General features: G+C 44.1%; 1 protein-coding gene across 1 annotated transcript in view; it reads left to right on the top strand.

The window, feature by feature from the left end:
- WTIP (WT1 interacting protein) overlaps positions 1-18,837 on the top strand; it is an 89,581-nt gene that overhangs the window by 30,996 nt on the left and 39,748 nt on the right. The window contains exon 2 of the mRNA XM_064459572.1: positions 3,244-3,345. Within this exon, the coding sequence (XP_064315642.1) occupies positions 3,244-3,345 (102 nt within the window). The remainder of the gene's footprint in view (positions 1-3,243; positions 3,346-18,837) is intronic.

Genomic DNA, 18,837 nt, shown 5'->3' with positions numbered 1-18,837 from the left:
TAAAGTTTCTACCCGTTCATAAGATGCTCATTTCCCCCCCAGCAGCTTGCATTTGTACTTTTTCCTGTGTGTTTATGTGTATAAAATGTTCACGGCACAGCAGGGGAGAATTCTGGATGATTAAAGCCCAATTTTGTAGTTCTTGAGTTCCTAGACTCTTAAGTGTATTAGCATCAACAAAACTGCTAATGATTAATGCTAAGCTTGTGTGTACATTTGTAGAAACAGGGCCTCAAACAGCACATGGAGCACAGCAGCTTCATTAGAGTTGTATGAGGCAAAAAATATCCACTTTTATTTTCTACTATAGTGCTTTAAAAATTACACAGCCTTGTCTTGAGATATCACAGAATCACAGGTTGGAAGGGACCTCAGGGATCATCTAGTCCAACCTTTCTGGGAAGAGCAGAGTCTAAACAAGATGGCCCAGCTCCCTGTCCAGACGGCTCTTGAAGGTGTCCAACAGGGCCGAGTCAACCACTTCCCTGGGGAGGTTATTCCAATGGTGACTGTCCTCACTGTGAAAAATTTCCCTCTGGTGTCCAGTCGGAATCTCCCCAAGAGCAACTTGTGTCCATTCCCCCCTGTCCTCTCCATGTGACTCCTTGTAAAAAGGGAGTCTCCATCTTCTTTGTAACTACTCCTTAAGTACTGGTACACGGTGATGACATCCCTTCTGAGCCTCCTTTTCTCAAGGCTGAACAAACCCAGTTCTCCCAGCCTGTCCTCATATGGCAGCTTCCCAATCCTTTGATCATCTTGGTAGCCCTTCTCTGGACCTCTTCCAGCCTGTCCACATCCTTTTTGTGTAGCGGGGACCAGAACTGTACACAGTACTCCAGGTGTGGCCTGACGAGCACTGAGTAGAGCGGGATAATGACTTCTTTCTCTCTGCTGGTGATGCCCTTTTTGATGCAACCCAGCATCCTGTTGGCTGCCTTGGCTGCAGCAGCCACTGTTCGCTCATGTTGAGCTTTCTGTCCACCAGGGCCCCCAGGTCCCTTTCCACAGAGCTGCTCTCCAGCCAGGTGGATCCCAGTCTGTGCTGTGCTCCCAGATTATGTTTTCCCGGGTGCATGACCTTACACTTGTCCTTGTTGAACTTCATAAGGTTCTTGCTGGCCCACTCCTCCAGCCTATCCAGATCTCCCTGGAGAGCAGCTCTCCCTTCTGGAGTGCCTACTTCCCCACTCAACTTCGTGTCATCAGCAAACTTCATCAGGCTACACTTGATGCTGTTATCCACATCACTTACAAAGATGTTGAATAACATTGGGCCCAATATCGATCCCTGGGGGACTCCACTAGTGACAGGTTGCCAGTCTGAGAAAGAGCTATTTACCACCACCCTTTGGGTACAGCCTGTCAGCCAGTTCCCCACCCACTGCACAGACCTCTTGTCTAGGCCATAACACATCAACTTCTTCAGGAGGAGACTCTGGGGGACTGTATCAAAGGCCTTGGAGAAGTCTGGGTAGACAATGTCCACTGCCTGCCCCATGTCAATCAGGCAAGTCACTTTGTCGTAGAAGGCCACCAGGTTTGTCAAGCACCATCTGCCTTTAGTGAAGCCATGTTGGCTTTTCCCAACCACGTTCTTCAGTTGATTTGTGATGGCCCCCAGGAGGATTCATTCCATAACTTTCCCAGGGATTGAAGTAAGGCTGATGGGCCTATAGTTACCCGGATCCTCCCTTGAGCCCTTGTAGATAGGGGTAACATTTGCCTTCCTCCAGTCCTCTGGGACATCCCCCATTCTCCATGACTTCTTGAAGATTATGGAGAGTGGCCTTGCAATGATGTCAGCCAGCTCTCTCAACACCCTAGGGTGGATGTTGTCAGGGCCCATTGATTTGTGGGGGTCAAGCTCCTGTAGTAATTCATATACTAACTCTTCCTTCACCGATGGTGGGTGGGTGTTTGGTTCAATTGGCAATTTTGTTCCCAAAGCCTGGGACCCGACAGTGCTGGTAAAGACCAAGGTGAAGAAGGTGTTGAGGACCTCTGCCTTTTCTGCATCATTGGTGATTGACTCTCCTTTTCTGTTTAACAGTGGGCCTATGTTTTCCTTCTTTTTCTGCTTATAGTTGACATACTGTCAACCATACTGTTGATATACTGTCCTGCTACAATCAGACAGACATCACTGGGCATCTTGGAAAAACTTAAAATCAATGGTCATGAGTATGTGACAAAAGGGCATCAGTTCTCTGGCATTTTGCTTCCTCTTTATGGAGATACAGAAGAAACGTGATTATTGAATTAATCTCCCTGCCTTGGTTTGAATATAGAGAGGTTATGCATAACTAAGAGTTAAATGCATAGGCAAAAGACTCTTAAAGCTCTAACTGTGGGGGGAAAAGCTTTTTAAGAACTAAAAAAAACCCCTCAAACCCCCTCTTTGTAGAGCTTACTGAAATAATGCCATTCTGGTAAGTCTGCCATGTGTGGAGCTAACCACTAACTTCGCCAGTGCTAAGCTGGTTCTTCATCGTTTGGTCTCATGCGAACTTCATGGGAGTCATCCTTGGCATCACCAAGAGCAGGCTTAGGCAGCGAAGGTGAATTTCTGGCCCTGCTGAAGCAAAACTGCCAGCCAGAATTTTTGCCCTTAGACCATAAGAAAGGTAGAAGAAGCCTTGCTCTTCTGTTTTGTAAGGTGTCAGGCTATGTTTCTGAGGTTACATACTACTATTCATGGGAAGTTAAACAATTACTAAATGTGACTGACAGACCCATTTTCCTGGTGCTGCATGGCTTCTGCCATGGACCCATGCTGTTGATGTTGCACTGCTGGAGTGGGGCGAAGAGAAGCCTTGTGGTTTTGAACTGAATTGTTTTATTAGTGATTATTGAGTGTAATGTGATGGAGCACCTAGTTGTGAAGGTCTCACTAAATTATTTCTGGGCAAACAGAGTCATTTCCAGGGAGTGTGCAGATTTTCTGTCGTCTTGTTGCACCTGCCTCTTTTGGATTTCTGTCTTTAGCCACCCTCAGTCTCCAAGCATTGAAACACCAGCAGAGGATTCTCCCCTTCCTCTTTTATTTTGGGTTAATTTCAATGCATTTGTTTCACTCAGGCTGCCTGCTGCTGTCTTGGGTACTTGAATTTATTCAGGGTGAGGAGCTCATTGATTTAGGGCCTGATGGGGGTGTATCATGAGTGTTATGGAGTCAATGGCCTGGAGCTGTTTTTAGGAGTGATGGAGGATTCTAACTTTCGTTCTCTTTTTGCTTTGTAGGTATTTGTATAAAATGTGGAAAAGGTGTGTATGGAGCGAGCCAGGCTTGCCAAGCAATGGGTAACCTCTATCATACCAACTGCTTCACATGCTGCTCTTGTGGTAAGTCAGATCTATCGTAGGCTTTGCTAAGTGGCTTCCTTTTATAATACATATTCCTGTAGCAACCAGTGTGCAAAGTAAGACCTCATATTGCCTGATTCCTGAGGCAAAATTCCTGTGCAGGACTCCAGCTTCAAGAGTTGTTATTTATTTGCCGTCTGTAAGTGTTCAATGGTGTTTTCTTAAGCAACAGCCCAGAAAAGTAGTATTTGGTTGTTTTAAGGGCTGCATTTACAAACTGCCTTCAATCTGGCGGTTATAAGCACTACATACTTTAAATCACTTGTGTTTATGGAACTGTAATGTGCATTTATCATTTTCACAGAAAACCGACAAAACCTGCATAGCTGAAACCATAGTTTCCCTCACTTACTAGAGTTGCATTTGCAAATAGCCAAGCACATATATTTGTTAATTCTGTATTGAAATAATGTTCAGCAATTGTTCTCTTACGTTCGAATGTGATAAGAAATAGAAGCTGCAAGTTGAAACACCGTAAGCTATTACAATATTTTATTTTTGTAGAGGAAAACTTGCAAGTCAGACACTGTCTTCTCCTTGCCGTTCTCAGGACAGTTTAGGTTTCTCTTTTAATCTTAATGCATCTGAAAGTGATGGATTCTGTATGTGATTTGGGGAAGTCATGGCTTTGTCAGGGGAAACAGGACTTGGAAGATTCAGGGCAGCACTTTCAGAAGTGTTTGCCTTCAAGCATTGTGAACTTAAGTTGGAAACTTCCTCAGTGTCTTGTCTGTAACTGCTGAGAGCTCACAAATTCCCACTGAGTTCAAGGGAAGTACGAGAGCTTAATTTTCAGGAGTCAGGTGATTTTTCTTGATACACCCATGCATTTATTTAGGTTGCTAATATATGAAAATATTTGCCTGTATGTTGAAGATCTTGTTGAAATACACACAGCAAAAGATTTACTCTGAGCAGAATACACTGAGCATAAATTGTTTATAAAAAGGATTAATTAAGGATTAGAAAAAGAGTAAAAGATTATTGGTATAGAACCAAATAAGTTGATAATGAAAAGGCCATTGTAAAGTTCACTTGTGAAAGTAGTGTTATCTTTTCCTGAGATTTGTACAGGTAAATATTGGTTTAAAGAAACCCACAACCTGAACGTAGAATTTAGTGACCTTTATAAATGACTCTGGACTGTTACCAGGTCCTAGAATAAACTCATCTCAAACCTCCGGGGATCACTCTCAACTTTGCTCAAGTCTGACAGTGAATGAGTAGCTATTTTGTTGCCTCCCAAAGTGAACAGCATCCTGCTTAGCAGAGGATTACAAAATATGATATGGGATAATATCTATCCACTCACTGCCAACGTTAACCTAACCTAATTGCCTGGGTGAATTCCAGCTTCCTCTCTGGGGTGGGCGTGGGTTTTTTAAGTAGTTGGGAGGTGTGTTTGCTACCACAGGGGTCTGTACACAGGTCATTATTCCTCAGAAGAATGTATAACGGCCAAGGAATGTGTTTTAACAGCAAAATACAAACCCAACTTAATTATTCAAAAGCACAACAAGCTTTTCTGACTGTCCTGGTGTGGTGTGTGTGGCCAGTGTACATCTACTATAGGGCAACTTGAGACATGTCCTTTTGGAGCATAGTTTTGCCCCACCCCACAGTGCTGGTGGAATTTCGTGATTCATACAGCTTTCTGTGAGTCATGCACACGCACAAGGAAATGGTGCTCCAGGTTGTCTTCTGAGCTTCTTGCTGTACTGCTTGTGGGCTGGAGGGCCCAGCTATCATCTGCCAGGATGTTTCACAAGCAAGGAGGGCTTGGATTTCCTTCTGTCTGCAACCTCTGATACAATCCCATCGAGAGGGGAATGTGTGGGGACATTCTTATGTTAGACACTGAAAAGGTGGATGTGCTGCTCATGAGGCAGTACTGCCCGAGTGCAGTTAAAAAAACTTGATCAAAGCTCAGTTTCAACTATATGTAACTGAGTCAAAACCAGAGCTTTTCCTCTCAACTCAGCTCCAAAATAGTATCAAAATGAGCACAGCTGGAAAGGGGGTGTTGCATTAACTCTTTGGTTTACCACTTTATTTAGGGCTGTGTGGTCCCTGGGAAAACCAGTGTGATTCAGGATAGTGCCAGTAGATCTAGGGCCTGGGAACGAGGCATGCAGGTCCCATCTATGGGAATTTCATCCTGGAGTGGTTTGCTGAAAAGGCTTTACAAGACCTCTTGTAAAAGCAACCAAATGCATGCTTTTCAGTACTGCAGTTTATGAACAGGGAGTTCATTTTACCTTTGGTGGGATATAGGTGGGACCCAGGTGAGAATGCTGCACTCTAGTTTTGGTGCCCACCTTTAAAGAGATGAGGAAAAACTGGACAGGGTCTGAAAGGAGTTACATAGATGGTTAAAGACTGGCAGAAAACTAATCATGAGGGCCCAGTGTGTTTTGGGTATCAGGAATGATGGGAGGGACATGTGGCTGGAGCTTGTAAATACTTTTACCAGAAAGCAGCATTAGAAAGTGGTCTCGTATGTACTGGAGACAAACGCAAGAGAGAGATTTTCTGGAAGCTGAAATCACACAATTCAAACAGGAAATCAAAGACAGTTTTTATACGGTGAGGATGATTAACTGCTGGAATGAAATAGCAAGAGAAGTGACAGATTCTCTACTCTTCTTCATTTTCAAATTGAGACCAAATGTCTCTGGAAAGTGTTTTAAGTTGAGCCAGGCTTTTAGATTCAGTATGTAGGTAACTGGGTGATCATTCATGATCTTTGTTAGGCAAGAGGTCACAGCACATGGACTAATGCTCCTTCTGAGCCTTTGACAGGAGAGTTAAGTATGTTAGTACTCTATGTCTAAAACAGTTCCTGTGTACTAGTTCCTATGTAGACTTAGAAATCTGAGATAGAGTAAGAGCCCAAGCTTGCCTTTCTTTTTCTCTTCTTTTTTCTCCAAATAACAAGAACAACTCAAACTCCGCTCTAGTAGTTACCAGTCCTACTTTGGATATCATGAATCTAGAAGTAGAAGGTAATAACTAAAGAAGAAAAATTCTGTACCTGAAGACATCTGATTCAAATAAAAGCCCAATAATTAACCATCTACAATTAAAAAAAATTTCAAACCATTGGGAAAAGTTGTGGTTTGGAGACCACTCAGGCTGACATGTGATAATGAGTGATGGAGCCTCCAAGGGCCTAATTTCAGCACTCGGCAGTGTTTTCAGCTCAAAGACAAGTGCAGTTATGCAGATAAGTGGGAAGAGACAACTCAGAGTCAGTGTCCTTTCTTGGGCTCTTCTTCGGGTTTAACTTTGGTTTCAGTGCCAGGTGATATCTGACAGGGTGCCCTGGTTGAAAAGGGCAGCACATGGCAGAATGGGCCATCCTGCACCTTCTAGGGAGCATACAGTGCTTGCCCCAGTGCTGTCCTTTTTGACTCCCATCACTGTATATTACACCATTGCTGGAGGATTTGTGTTGCTTGTAATTAAGAGTAAAACCTAAAATACACTCTCACAGGTGCAGGCATCTCCGAGGACCCCGGACTTGCTAGCGTAGAAATGTAAGGAGGCAAGGATAGGTTCTCAGGGCTCTTCTGCAGTGATGGTGGTTAGCTCTTGAGAACATGAATGCAGAAGGATAAGTATTTCAGAGGTACAGTAAATAAACAGAAGACTTTTGTCTCCTTTAGATGTTTTGGTAAAGTGTTCAAATGGTAAATCTCTTCATTGTCTTCCTAGGTTCTGGCAACTTCAGGATAAAACTCAGCAATATATTGATTGAGTTGTACAGGATTTTCTCAGAAAAATGAAATCTTGCCAGTGAGCTGAGGTCAGAAGAAGAATGGTACAGAAAAATAAATGACCTACCTAGCAGGCAGATCTTGTGTTTTTAAAATAAAATGGTGCATTTCTGCCCCTTTAATGTGTTCAGTGGGCTTTGGATAGTTGAGCCTTGCTCTCATAACTGAGCATGTTCAGCATCTCAGAACTCTGCTCTGTCAGTTAGTTTGTGTTATGTCTCTGTGTAAACCCCACTACCTTCTGCAAAAAGCCATGCTCCTTAGATAGCTTTTTTCCAGCCTTCAGATAATTCTCTTCAGGTAATGTAAAAGCCAAAAGCGATCCTGTTTCCTTGGGGTCAGATAGTTCAATGTAGATCTGTATCCACATTCTCTTAGAGAAGACCACTGAAGCTTGTTGGGGTGGTTTTTAAATATAGATTGAAATTCTCTCTCAGCCCTAACACCACTGGAACCTCTTTTAGGCCTTGATTCAGCAAAACACTTAGACATGTCCTTAAATATGTTAAATTACTCATATGTAAGCATGCTTTGAATCTTAATAGAGATGAATTAAGACAAAAACATACACTGTCCTTTCTGTTAAGTGTAAAATTTTAGTTTTGGCAGGAGTTCCATAAGCAAAATCTGCAACTGAAGACAAGAGCTGAAAAATGCCTGAAAAGCTCATAATCTAATTCCTCTTGGTAGTATTTCAGAGCATGACAGGACCTCTTGAAGAATAATTACAATAATGCCAGATTGTGTGCTCTTAAGTGCAGGTGAACAGTTGCAGGAATTAGTGGGCTTTATTTGATATTCATTACAGAAGATAACTTACCAGGTGCCTCCAGTTTTCAGATCATAATGCCATCCACAGCATCATTTCAGGCTGAAAATTTTAATCCAGTGGCAATGACTGTAGAAACTGCAGTAAGATAAATCTTTACAATGAGGAATATTGGTTTGGTATTTGTTACTCTGAGGGTGTAGCAGATGGGTGGGAATGAGCTTTGCAGAGCTAAGGGTTTGAAGTCTCTGTTGTCTCAAAGCAGAGAATAGTGGCACGTTCTGCTCTTACATGAAGGCAAATGTTTGAGCATGCCATTCATCTCTAATTTGCACTTTTGCCACTTGTTTTAAGGCACAGGAAATCACTGCAAGGTCAATCAGAAGCCCAAAGCAAACTGTATAATCCCAAAGGTATGCAGCTTATTTCTTACCTGGTAGCTATTGATCAGACTGGAGCACTCACAGGGATTTCGTACAGCAGGTTGATTTTAAGGGACAGCTTGTAAAGGTATCACAGTTCAGTTGACTACTGGTGCTGCTGCTGCCACCTCAGCACCAGCCTTTGTCCAGACTTCACAAGCTCATTGCTACAAGCATCTAAGAGAAGGAACACAGTGAGGACTGACAGCACTGACATTTTAAAAGGCCAAAATCGGACAGCTGTAGCAGTAAGTATTGTTACCCTGAAGGTGTAAATAGCTGTTTTGAATTAGCCTGTGCTCTCCAACTGATGTGAAAGGGGAATTGATTGGTTCACATCAGCGGATGCAACCTGCCTTTTCACTTGTATTAAGTCTTGGAGGCAACAGCTCCCTTCTGACTGAAGCCACTCAGTGCTGCTCTATATATATCTCTATTAACCAGGAGGTTGCTCAAGTCCCAGCTTGTAAAGGGAAGTTCCTTGTGGCACTGGCAATCGTCTTTTGCGTATTTGCTGCCCTGGGTTGAACCTTTGTTTGCTCTTGGTGGTAATAAGGCACAGAATGTCTTAAGGGAGCTGTGTCCCTTCAGTGTATATTTATCAGCAGTTGGTGAGTTTTTAAAATACCCAAATTCCCAGTGGAATGTTCATTTTAAATTCATATTTGTTCTGTCCCCACAGCATATTTATAAGTTTGGCATGAGTCACTGCATCCAAATTGCACAATGCTAGTACTTTGTGGCCGTAAATTCGCTGTGAACGTGATCTTCACATAGAATAAAACAAAATTCACTGCCAAATCTATGGGCTCTACACTGTGTGTCCATCAATGTTAGAGTTGGTGATCACAGTGGTACAAATGTGTGTGCGAGAGTGGCTTTTAACTCTCAGGTGCCTCGTGCCTGACTTTTACGTGGTTCAGTTGCAGGTTTAATATCTGTTCATCTGACCGCCACTGCTTTATGCAGCTATGCTGAGCAGCAAGGAGACACTGCAAGAACACTTAAAGGAGAAGAGCTGATGAGTATTGCTGCAAGGGGTACATTGCTGTGCAGTGAAAGTCTGATGGGTAGTTAATGTCCTTGCACACTTTTCCCTGCCATTTTCTAACCACATACTGTTGGACCAGAGCAGACTGGAATGTTGGGATTTTTGGTCTGTAATCCTGCCAGAGCCGTTGGCTAATACCTGGTGCTCAGGGGAAGACAAGCCAGTGGGTGATTCAGTGCTGTGCATGTGGGAACATTCCTCCCTGACCCCCACAGCCTGGAGCACGAGAGCTGGGTGCCCTCAACTTGCATAACTGCCATTGTTACTCATCCCCGACTCAGACCCCGCATTCGGATTGAATTCATCGGCCACCTGAATGTTTGGTGGTTTCCAAGCCATAACTGGAGCTGGCAGTGGGTCCTGACACACTATGTGGGGCAGTTACTTTGAGGTGTGATTCACAGGAAAGTCCAAGCGCTTTAGAGATGTGCGAGTTTGGTTAGGAAAAAGGACCGAAGGATTTGCTGTATGCGCTGCTAAGACTGTGGTTTGTGTAGACGTGTAATTGAGATAACTCGCAGCATTGCTGAAGGAGTGCAGAATTTTGCCTGAGTCATTCTGCGTCTTCGGGATAAGTTACAGCCTGTGCTTAGCCCCCATGCTTTCCATTTTAACACCTATCAAGACAGATAGTTAAAAGCTATTTCAGGTATGTCTGCAACTGCAGTCCCAGACAAACCCATTAATGCAAAACTCAAGGAAAGGGAGGTGCTTGCTTTCAAAAGAAGCAGCCAGATGGTAGACATGACAGCTGGCTTCAGACAGTTCAGGTTCACCTTGTGCAAGACACTGAACCATGAATGAGTCTCAGCAAAGGAATGTAATCTTGTCTTCTGGTAATTAAAAGTCAAACTTGGATACCAGCCCATGTAAGAGCCCAAGTGCTTTTGGGTACTGATTGGTAGAAAAATGTTCCCTTTATCTTGATTTGTGGTTAGTCTGATAATATTCCAGGGTTTAGAAAAACAGAAAAGGATGGGATGGGAAAAGGGTAATCTGAAGTGTTTGAGATGGGACTGACGCAGGAAACTCTCCTTTATTTAGAATGTTGGATTTCATATTTTAGGAGGTATTTAGTAGTTTCTCTGCATTGCTCTCATGTTCCAGCTAGCTGTGGTCCAGCAGGGCACTGATCTGTGTGCTCAACTTCAGATAAACAGACCACTCCATTGACTGTGTCCCTTCTACAGATGATACTACTAGATGTTATGTCATGAAAGGTTTTCAATTCTGTGACTACTTTAAATTAAATTAGTTCAACTCTTGGGGAGAACCTGTTTTTTAAAGGTGGTTCATCTGATTGGCCCAGTCCTGAGCCTTACTTCCATGGGGACATCTCAGATACTTGAAGATTGATGTTCTTAAACGTGTTTTTTTTAATGTGGTGGTGGTGTGTTAATACAGAGTATCACTTTTCTCTGAGGGCTGCTTTAGCAGCTAGTTTTGGTAGATCTGGAGGCTGACCCCCAGGGAAAAGTGGTGTTGATAGGTAGCTAGTCAACAGAGAAATGGAAAACATTTCCATTCCCTATTTCTGATTATCAGAGGGCTGGTGGTTTGTCTGTGTTTCCTTGAAAGGTAATAATTGCGTTCTGCTATTAGTTATTCCAGCATGAAAGGCATGGCTTTTGATGGTTATTTTAATTGGTGGGAGTTGCCTGGCAACTAATGACGGAAACTTTTTTCTGTGTTGATTGCCTGACCATAGATATATAATATTGTGGGAGGAATACATTCATAATGTGGAACCAATCACTAACAGCACCTGTGATCCTTTCAGTGGCTGAAAAACATAAAGTACAGAAAATACACTCTAACAAGGTTTCTGCCTCTGTGTTTTACTTCTCTGTAAAAACCACAGAGAACCTAATCACTTCCCTGTGTAGTCTTGTGTTTGGAATGCCACCTGTTGTTTAGTGTAACAAGATTTGCTGAAATGTCCTTGTTTCCTTATCAGCATCTATTAGCTGCAGGTCTAGATTGTCTTAGTCTGAAACCCACAGCTCTTGTGTGATTTTTTTTTTTTTATCTTCTAGCCTTTTTTGTTTCTTGCCTTCCTCTCTGCCCATTTAAAATGTTTTCTTGGAATACATCTCAGATTCTCCAAAAGAAAAGATTCCCTTGGGCTGCTTTTGAGTTCATCTCTCAAAGGGGAAGAAATCCAGATAATCCAGAACAGAACACAGGCAAATCACTGACATCGTCAACAGATGCTTGTTTCCTATTTCCAGGTTCTGTAATTTTTAAGTATTAACTAAAAACAAAGTGAAAAACAGGTGGAAGGAAAAAAAGAAGAAAATTAATGAAAGGAGATGTACCTGGTTGGCTTCCTGTAATTTTAATTATTTAAGTTTCTGCTATGTGTTGTCCATATATTTTCTGCAAAGTGCCTAGTCAGTGCTGTAGTGATGTCCTTGATCCTTTACTCATCTGAAAACTAGACCCTGGAATGCCATAGCTGTCTGAAATAATTTCAAATTTAATATCTATCATCACCACCACTTCTTCAGCAATAAATCACTCTATCTCCACATGTGCCAGTTAGTCAGTTTTGTCCTTCAGCACTTAGTAAGTCAGTTCTTCCTCCCACAACTAACTTATTTCTTTTCTGGTGCCTGTCGCACTAAATTTGGTCCTTGCACACAAACATGTCCATGTACACTAACATGTCCATGCTCATGTGCTTAGCCTCCTAAGCATGTGTCACCTGGATACTCTCCTATCATTTGACTGAGTCCCTGGCTTTCCTTTGTAGCTGTTGAATGTGTAGATCTCACCATTACTGCCCTGGATTGACCCAAAGTGTGGCCTGTGAGCTACTGTTACCTGATTGTCTTCCTGGTGTGTTGGAAGTATTGAACTTCAGGTTTTGTTTCTGATGCATCTTCTGTGAAGAAGGGAAGGTCAGCTTTTCATCTCCCTTGACTTTTTCTTCGTTCTTTCTGCTTATGTTTCCTCTGGCATGTGCCTGTTCTACTACTGAAGAATCCAGGCTTTATTGCTGTTTCTGTGCGGGCATCTTTTGTTCTTCATTTCAAATGAGCACAATGGATTTCTTAAGATCTTAACTGCATGTCAGTACCTTTTTCTCCAGAAAATAGTGAGCTGGTCCCCTTGCCCTTGGCACTGTTTGAAATCTTACTGTACCCTGGTCGTTTCCTGTTCTGACCTGTTATGTGCATCTTGGGCTTTTCCTGGATTCCCGAGTTCCCAGGATCTAAAGACTCCAGACTGTTGGCAGCTCATCATCCCCTTACCAAGGAGGCAAGATTATACTGCTTTTTAACGATGGGAACTTCAGGCGGTTGAAGTCAGTTTCCAAACCTCCTGTGTACTTCTGTAACTGGATAATTTTCTGTTCTTATTCCTGTTACCTGTTTTCCTGTTGTTGCCAGTCTCTTGACTTCTTGCTGTCCTTTCCCCTGGTGACACTGCAGCACAGTGGCAGGACCTCTCCTCTCCCCTCTTGCCAGGCCACACACCACCTCTCACTCCTGCCCAGCAAGTCCTGCCTAACAAGGACAGGTGTTCTTAGCAAAGGAGAGTGTGAAGTAGAAATCTGTTTTTGCTGCTTCTGTTACACTTTTCCTCATGTGTCGTCTAACAAAAGGACTCTTGCTTTGCACCTTATCCATGCTTCCTATCTAGGCCAGGTTACTAACTCATCCATAATAATTCCTGCTTACTGCTTATTTCAAAGGAGAGGTGTCTCTATGGCCTGAAAACTCACTCATGTTCCACACCAGAAAGCAGCCTGTGTTTTACCTTACAAATGAATTTTACAGATCAGAGGTTTCCACTGCCACTCTTCACCTTCAGCATGCTTTTACTTCTTTCAGGTCAAGAAAAGCTATTTCCCCATAAGAATCTTGCCAAGTACAAAACAATAAAAGATCTTTTTTTTGTAAACTTTGTCTCCACATCTATAAAATAAACAGTGGCAGGAAATTTTAGCATTCTGTCTTTAAGGCTTCCTTTTGGCAGAGGGTATTGGCAAATGACAGACAAAAAATTCTTAGCCGAGAGGATTGATACGTTGGTGGTCATGAAGGGGTAAATCAGCCCTGTGAGTCGGAGGACAGCAGTATAATCCCCTTGCTCCTGGCTTCCTTATCTTGGGCAGATCACTTAGCCCTGTCTGGCTTTGCACATGCGGAGATAATTTTTTTCTCCTACCTCACATGGGTGATACTGTGTTGATTTTATTATTATGAGATTATTTGGAGATCCTAAGGCCAAAGTACTGGAGAAATGAGAAGTTTTGTAAAATACTAGATAATTATTGTTATATCACAAATAGATGCATTTGCTGGAGAAAACAGTGTCTAGCAGCCAAGCCATACAGCTGCTGCAGCATGCTACTGAAAATAATTACTTGCTCAAATAGTGCATTTCTACAGTTTATGGAGGACCATTTTGAGGATTATATATCATTAAATACACAGTCTAATGTAAGGTTTTTAAAAAGACTACTTTCCCAGCACATTCCCTAGAGCCCTTAGTGCCTGGGCCACGTGAATAACGTTCCCATTCCTCAGTCCAAGCCCAACATTGTGTTTTTAATTTATTTTAAGTATCCAAGGAATGCTGTCTCCAGTATTCAGAGAACTCTAAATCGGATGTGAGACACAAATGCACCAGAGAGGGCTTATCAGAGAAATGGGCTTGGCGTGAAGCCTACATAAACAACCATAATTTTTTTCCTAATTTAAATGATGGGGCTTGGGAGGATTGGCTGATTATAGCTGCAGTGGGCTGTCTTTGGGCACCAAGGAAAGTGCTTCGGTGACCCCTGGTATTTGATGTGAGCTGAATGTTTTGCTTGCTCATAAACTTACTGTTATAGAATGACCAGCTTAGTTCTGGGTAAATGGACTTCTACAGGTGCCTCTCCAGAGTTATTTACCAGCAGTAGATGTTTTCCTCCTCAGTAAATTTTAGCTTGGTTTTAACCCAGGTAGGGAAGAGCTGTTGTTTCCAACCACTTTTCTTTGCCTTTCTCCCTCAAAACACAGCACAGGAAAAAACTAAGTAAATTTGATCTTAGCCAAAAGCATTTTTTCCCCCTTCCAATAAATATCTCGTTTCCTGAAAATCCTGCCCTTGACCAGAACTTCTGCTGGGACTTTTTAGATTTATCATCACTCATGGTCAAATCCAGTTTCAGTTAGTGTCGAAGTATTCATGTCTTTGTGGAGAGGGGCATAAGCTCTTAGCTGGGCAGCAGGAGCCTGCTCCATCACACTGATGTTAATGGTGTAGTTTGCCCTAGGTGAGCTTGTTCCCAGTACTCATATAACAAGCAGGTAGTTTTGCAATATAGCTTTGATTATGAACACTGTCAGAAATTGTATTATTTTATTGTTCTGCTGAGAAACTCCTAGTATTTTACCAGTGTGAAACCTATATGTGCATGCCCTGCACCAAACTGACACGAATAAAAATAGGAAACCTTCATACTTGTAAACCTGATCCCACAGTCTTGAATTAGGTAAATACTTTCTAAAAACTAACCTGAAGCAAAACCCTGCCATGGCCTCCCTGATGGCCAATGTCCAGTCTGTATTCAGTGCTCCTCCATTTATAAGATTATTGATTCCACTTGGCAGTTCACAGGACCAGTATCTGATCGAGCACAGGCAGCATGCTTTGGCAGCCAGCAGAGATAAGGTGATATGCTGTAGTGTTGGTGTGTGTCTGGAAATCGGTACTGGGCTGCAGAGGATGAAGGCAGTCTGGCTGGGGCTGGTACCCAATGCAGATGCTCTGTGCTGTCCCTTAAATAGTTACCTTCTTTTGATGATCCACCCTCTTGTGACAGTTCACCAGCTCTCATTCAAATGGCTCAACATTCAAATAAATCAATTACTTTTTTAAAGTGGTGGAGGAAGTGGGAGAGTAATATGTTTGGGTGTAGTCCTGTGTTTCTTGCCTGCCCCAAACATCCTAGTAGGCTCAGGGCCTGCAAGGAGTGAGGGGGCGGTGTTCCTCAGGGAACAGTGCTGAGTATTTGCTGGACTCTTGATCCTGTCGCTCCTTCTCATGTACGTTTAGTACTTGAGGAACAGGTGTGTGTCCTATGGTCCTGGGCCAGGATAACCTTCTACTGTCATTTCAGGGTAGTTGGGTCTCAGGTGCCTGACCATTTCACCCACAACATCGATATTCCTGGGTGATGAGATGACCGCCCTGCAAGCTGAAATGGCAAAGAGCGTTCCAGTCTCTCTGGGCCGTGTCCCAGAAAGCTGTGTGACACATGAAGTTGTAGCTTTGTATGTTTGTATTTAAGTTGTAGGTGGTGTGTGACATGACTAGAGAGATGCAAAAGCCTAAGCTTTCAAAGCATCTTCTGCCCAGTGGTTTTGCGAGTGCTCCTGTTGCCTTATGCAATTTGGGAGGAGTGCTTCAATACAGGAAGGTGTAGGGGAGGCGGTCGACAGAGTTGTGGCCTCTGAGGTATGTGGTTCAAACCGCCGGGAAACTTGGTTGTGTGTGAGGTTACTGGGGTTTTGCAAAGTCGTTCCCAAAGTCCCTTGTGAGTGCTTGCTGCCTGGTGGTGTTAGGGGCAGGCTCGCAAAGACAGGTTTCAAGTGCCATGGATATCCTTCCTTTCGTCTACCTGTTCATCCCATGGAGCACAGGTGGCACAGAGGCATCAGGTGCTTGGCTTCCCTTACTGCTTTGTGTACCATCCTGCTCCTTTCTGTCTTCATGAGCTCCCTTTATAGATGCAAGAAAACCCTGTATTACTTCCCTTTCTTGTTCAGGGCCCCATACAGCTTTGTCCTCACCTCTGTATCTGCTGTTACTCTTTCCACCCCCGTGACTCAGCTGGTCAGAGCCTAGCACTGCCATCCCCTGCCTGCTCCCTCTCTCCTGCTTCTGCAGCCCAGCCTTGGTGCAGAGAGGCAGCCTGCCTGTGTTCAGGAAGGGGATCCCACCTCCTGTCTATCCAGCCACCCTGCCTTCCTCTGGCAGGGACTCTTCCAGCAGTGCTACCTGCTCTGGGTGCCTCCCTAGGCTTGCTCCTTGTTTCCTTTCTCCCCTAGCCCCCAAGCTGATTTTTCTTGCCTACAACCATCAAGCCTTGATTCTTCATTTGCCACTACGTTTGGAATAGTAGTAATAAAAGTGAACAATGACATAAGTAAGAAATAGGTAAAGAGGTGGAGGAGATAAACTTTTAGAGTATTTCCTGTAAGAAGAAATAGTGGCTGCTGGCTTCTGATAGCGCAGCTGACTCAGCTGGTGTGGGTGACTCATAGTGCCAGCGTACGTGCAGAATAGGGCAGCTAATCATAGAATCGTTAAGGTTGGAAAAGACCCTTAAAATCGAGTCCAACCGCTAATCTATCACTGCCAAGTCCACCACTAAACTGTACCCTCAAGCACCACGTCTACCCTTCTTTTAAATACCTCCAGGGATGGAGACTCCACCACCTCTCTGGGCAGCCTGTTCCAATGTTTGACAACCCTTTCGGTGAAGTTTTTCCTAATGTCCAACCTAAACTTCCCCTGGCGCAGCTTGAGGTCATTTCCTCTCATCCTATTGCTTGCTACTAGGGAGAAGAGACCAACCCCAACCTTGCTACAACCTTCTTTCAGGTAGTTGTAGAGAGTGATAAGGTCTCCCCTCAGCCTGCTCTTCTCCAGACTAAACAACCCCAGTTCCCTCAGCTGCTTTTCATGAGACTTGTTCCCCAGACCCTTCACCAGCTTTGTTGCCCTTCTCTGGACACGCTCCAGCACCTCAATGTCCCTGTTGTACTGAGGGGCCCAAAATTGCACACAGTACTCAAGGTGCGGCCTCACCAGTGCTGAGTACAGGGGCACAATCACCTCCCCGCTCCTGCTGGCCACACTATTCCTGATGCAAGCCAGGATGCTGTTGGCCTTCTTGGCCACCTGGGCACACTGCTGTCTCATGTTCAGCTGCCTGTCAACCAGCCACCCCCAGGTCCTTCTCCACCAGGCAGCTCTCCAGCCACTCCTCCCCAAGCCTGTAGCATTGCGTGGGGTTGTTGTGACCCAAGTGCAGGACCCAGCACTTGGCCTTGTTAAACCTCATACAGTTGGCCTTGGCCCATCGATCCAGCCTGTCCAGCTCCCTCTGCAGAGCCTTCCTACATTTAAGCAGATCAACGCTCCTGCCCAACTTGGTGTTGTCTGCAAACTTCCTGAGGGTGCACTCAATCCCCTCACCCAGATCATTGATAAAGATATTAAACAAGACTGGCCACAACACTGAGCCCTGGGGAACACCACTAGTGACTGGCCGCCAACTGGATTTGACTCCATTCACCACCACTCTCTGGGCTCGGCCGTCCAGCCAGTTTTTAACCCAGCGCAGGCTGCACTTGTCCAAGCCGTGAGCAGCCAGCTTCTCCAGGAGAATGCTATGGGAGACAGTGTCAAAGGCCTTACTGAAGTCCAAGTAGACAAATCTACAACCTTCCCCACATCCCGTAAGTGGGTCACCTTATCATAGAAGGAGACCAGGTTAGTGAGGCAGGACTTCCCTTTCATAAACCCATGCTGGCTGAGCCCGATCCCCTGGGTGTCCCACATGTGCTGTGTAATGACATTCAAGATGATCTGCTCTATGACCTTTCCCGGCACTGAGGTCAGGCTGACAGGCCTGTAGTTCCCTGGATCCTCCTTCTGACCCTTCTTGTAGAGGTACCTCCCGTGGTTGGCTTGCTTACCAGCTGCGTCAGGAAGTTATCTCCCACACACTCCAGGAACCTCCAAGACTGCTTTCTCTGCTGTGTTTTATTTCCAGCAGATATCTGGTGAGTTGAAGTCTCCCATGAGAACCTGCCAGCTCTTTTAGTTGTATCTGTGCAGAGTGAAAGGTGTCTGATTTAATGCATATTTAAAAGCAGGAATGGATTTGGCAATCATTTTTGATTGCTGGCTGCTGTGTCTCAATGGTTGTCCATCCATGTGTATTAAAACACAAGTGTGATGTGTCCTAACATTAAATGGGATATAGTCATAGAACCTCAGTCACTTAACTCAGCTGGCTGCCTGGGTACTCTACACTGTCACTCTTCTAACTGACATCCCTGAAAGTTTTTCCTGGAAATAATGCAGCTAACTGGCTTAAGTGAGTCAGTGGATTACTGACCTTAGGAACCACAGCAGTGTAAAGTCAGACCTATGGAAACAATTTGCTGAATCAGTACTAACAACCCAGTGGTCTCCCAAGTGGGGTCCGTGTACCCCAGCGAGTGCTCACAATGATCTGTTGGGGCGTGGGAAGAAAATACTCCAGTGCTACATATATATAATTTATAAATAAATAAATATACAAGTATTGGGGGTGTGTGCTCCCCCCCAGTACTTGAGGGAGCATGATCCAAAAAAGTTTGGAGACCACTGTTCTAGAGGAAGAAAGCCTGAAAATACATGACCACTAGGACTTGCTTTGCTGTTTCCGCAAGTTGT

Source organism: Phalacrocorax carbo, chromosome 8 (genome assembly GCF_963921805.1).
Source record: "Phalacrocorax carbo chromosome 8, bPhaCar2.1, whole genome shotgun sequence".
In the NCBI taxonomy this organism is placed as follows: domain Eukaryota; kingdom Metazoa; phylum Chordata; class Aves; order Suliformes; family Phalacrocoracidae; genus Phalacrocorax; species Phalacrocorax carbo.
The sequence above is the reverse complement of the archived record's forward strand: the minus strand, read 5'-3'. Positions and strand labels throughout refer to the sequence as shown.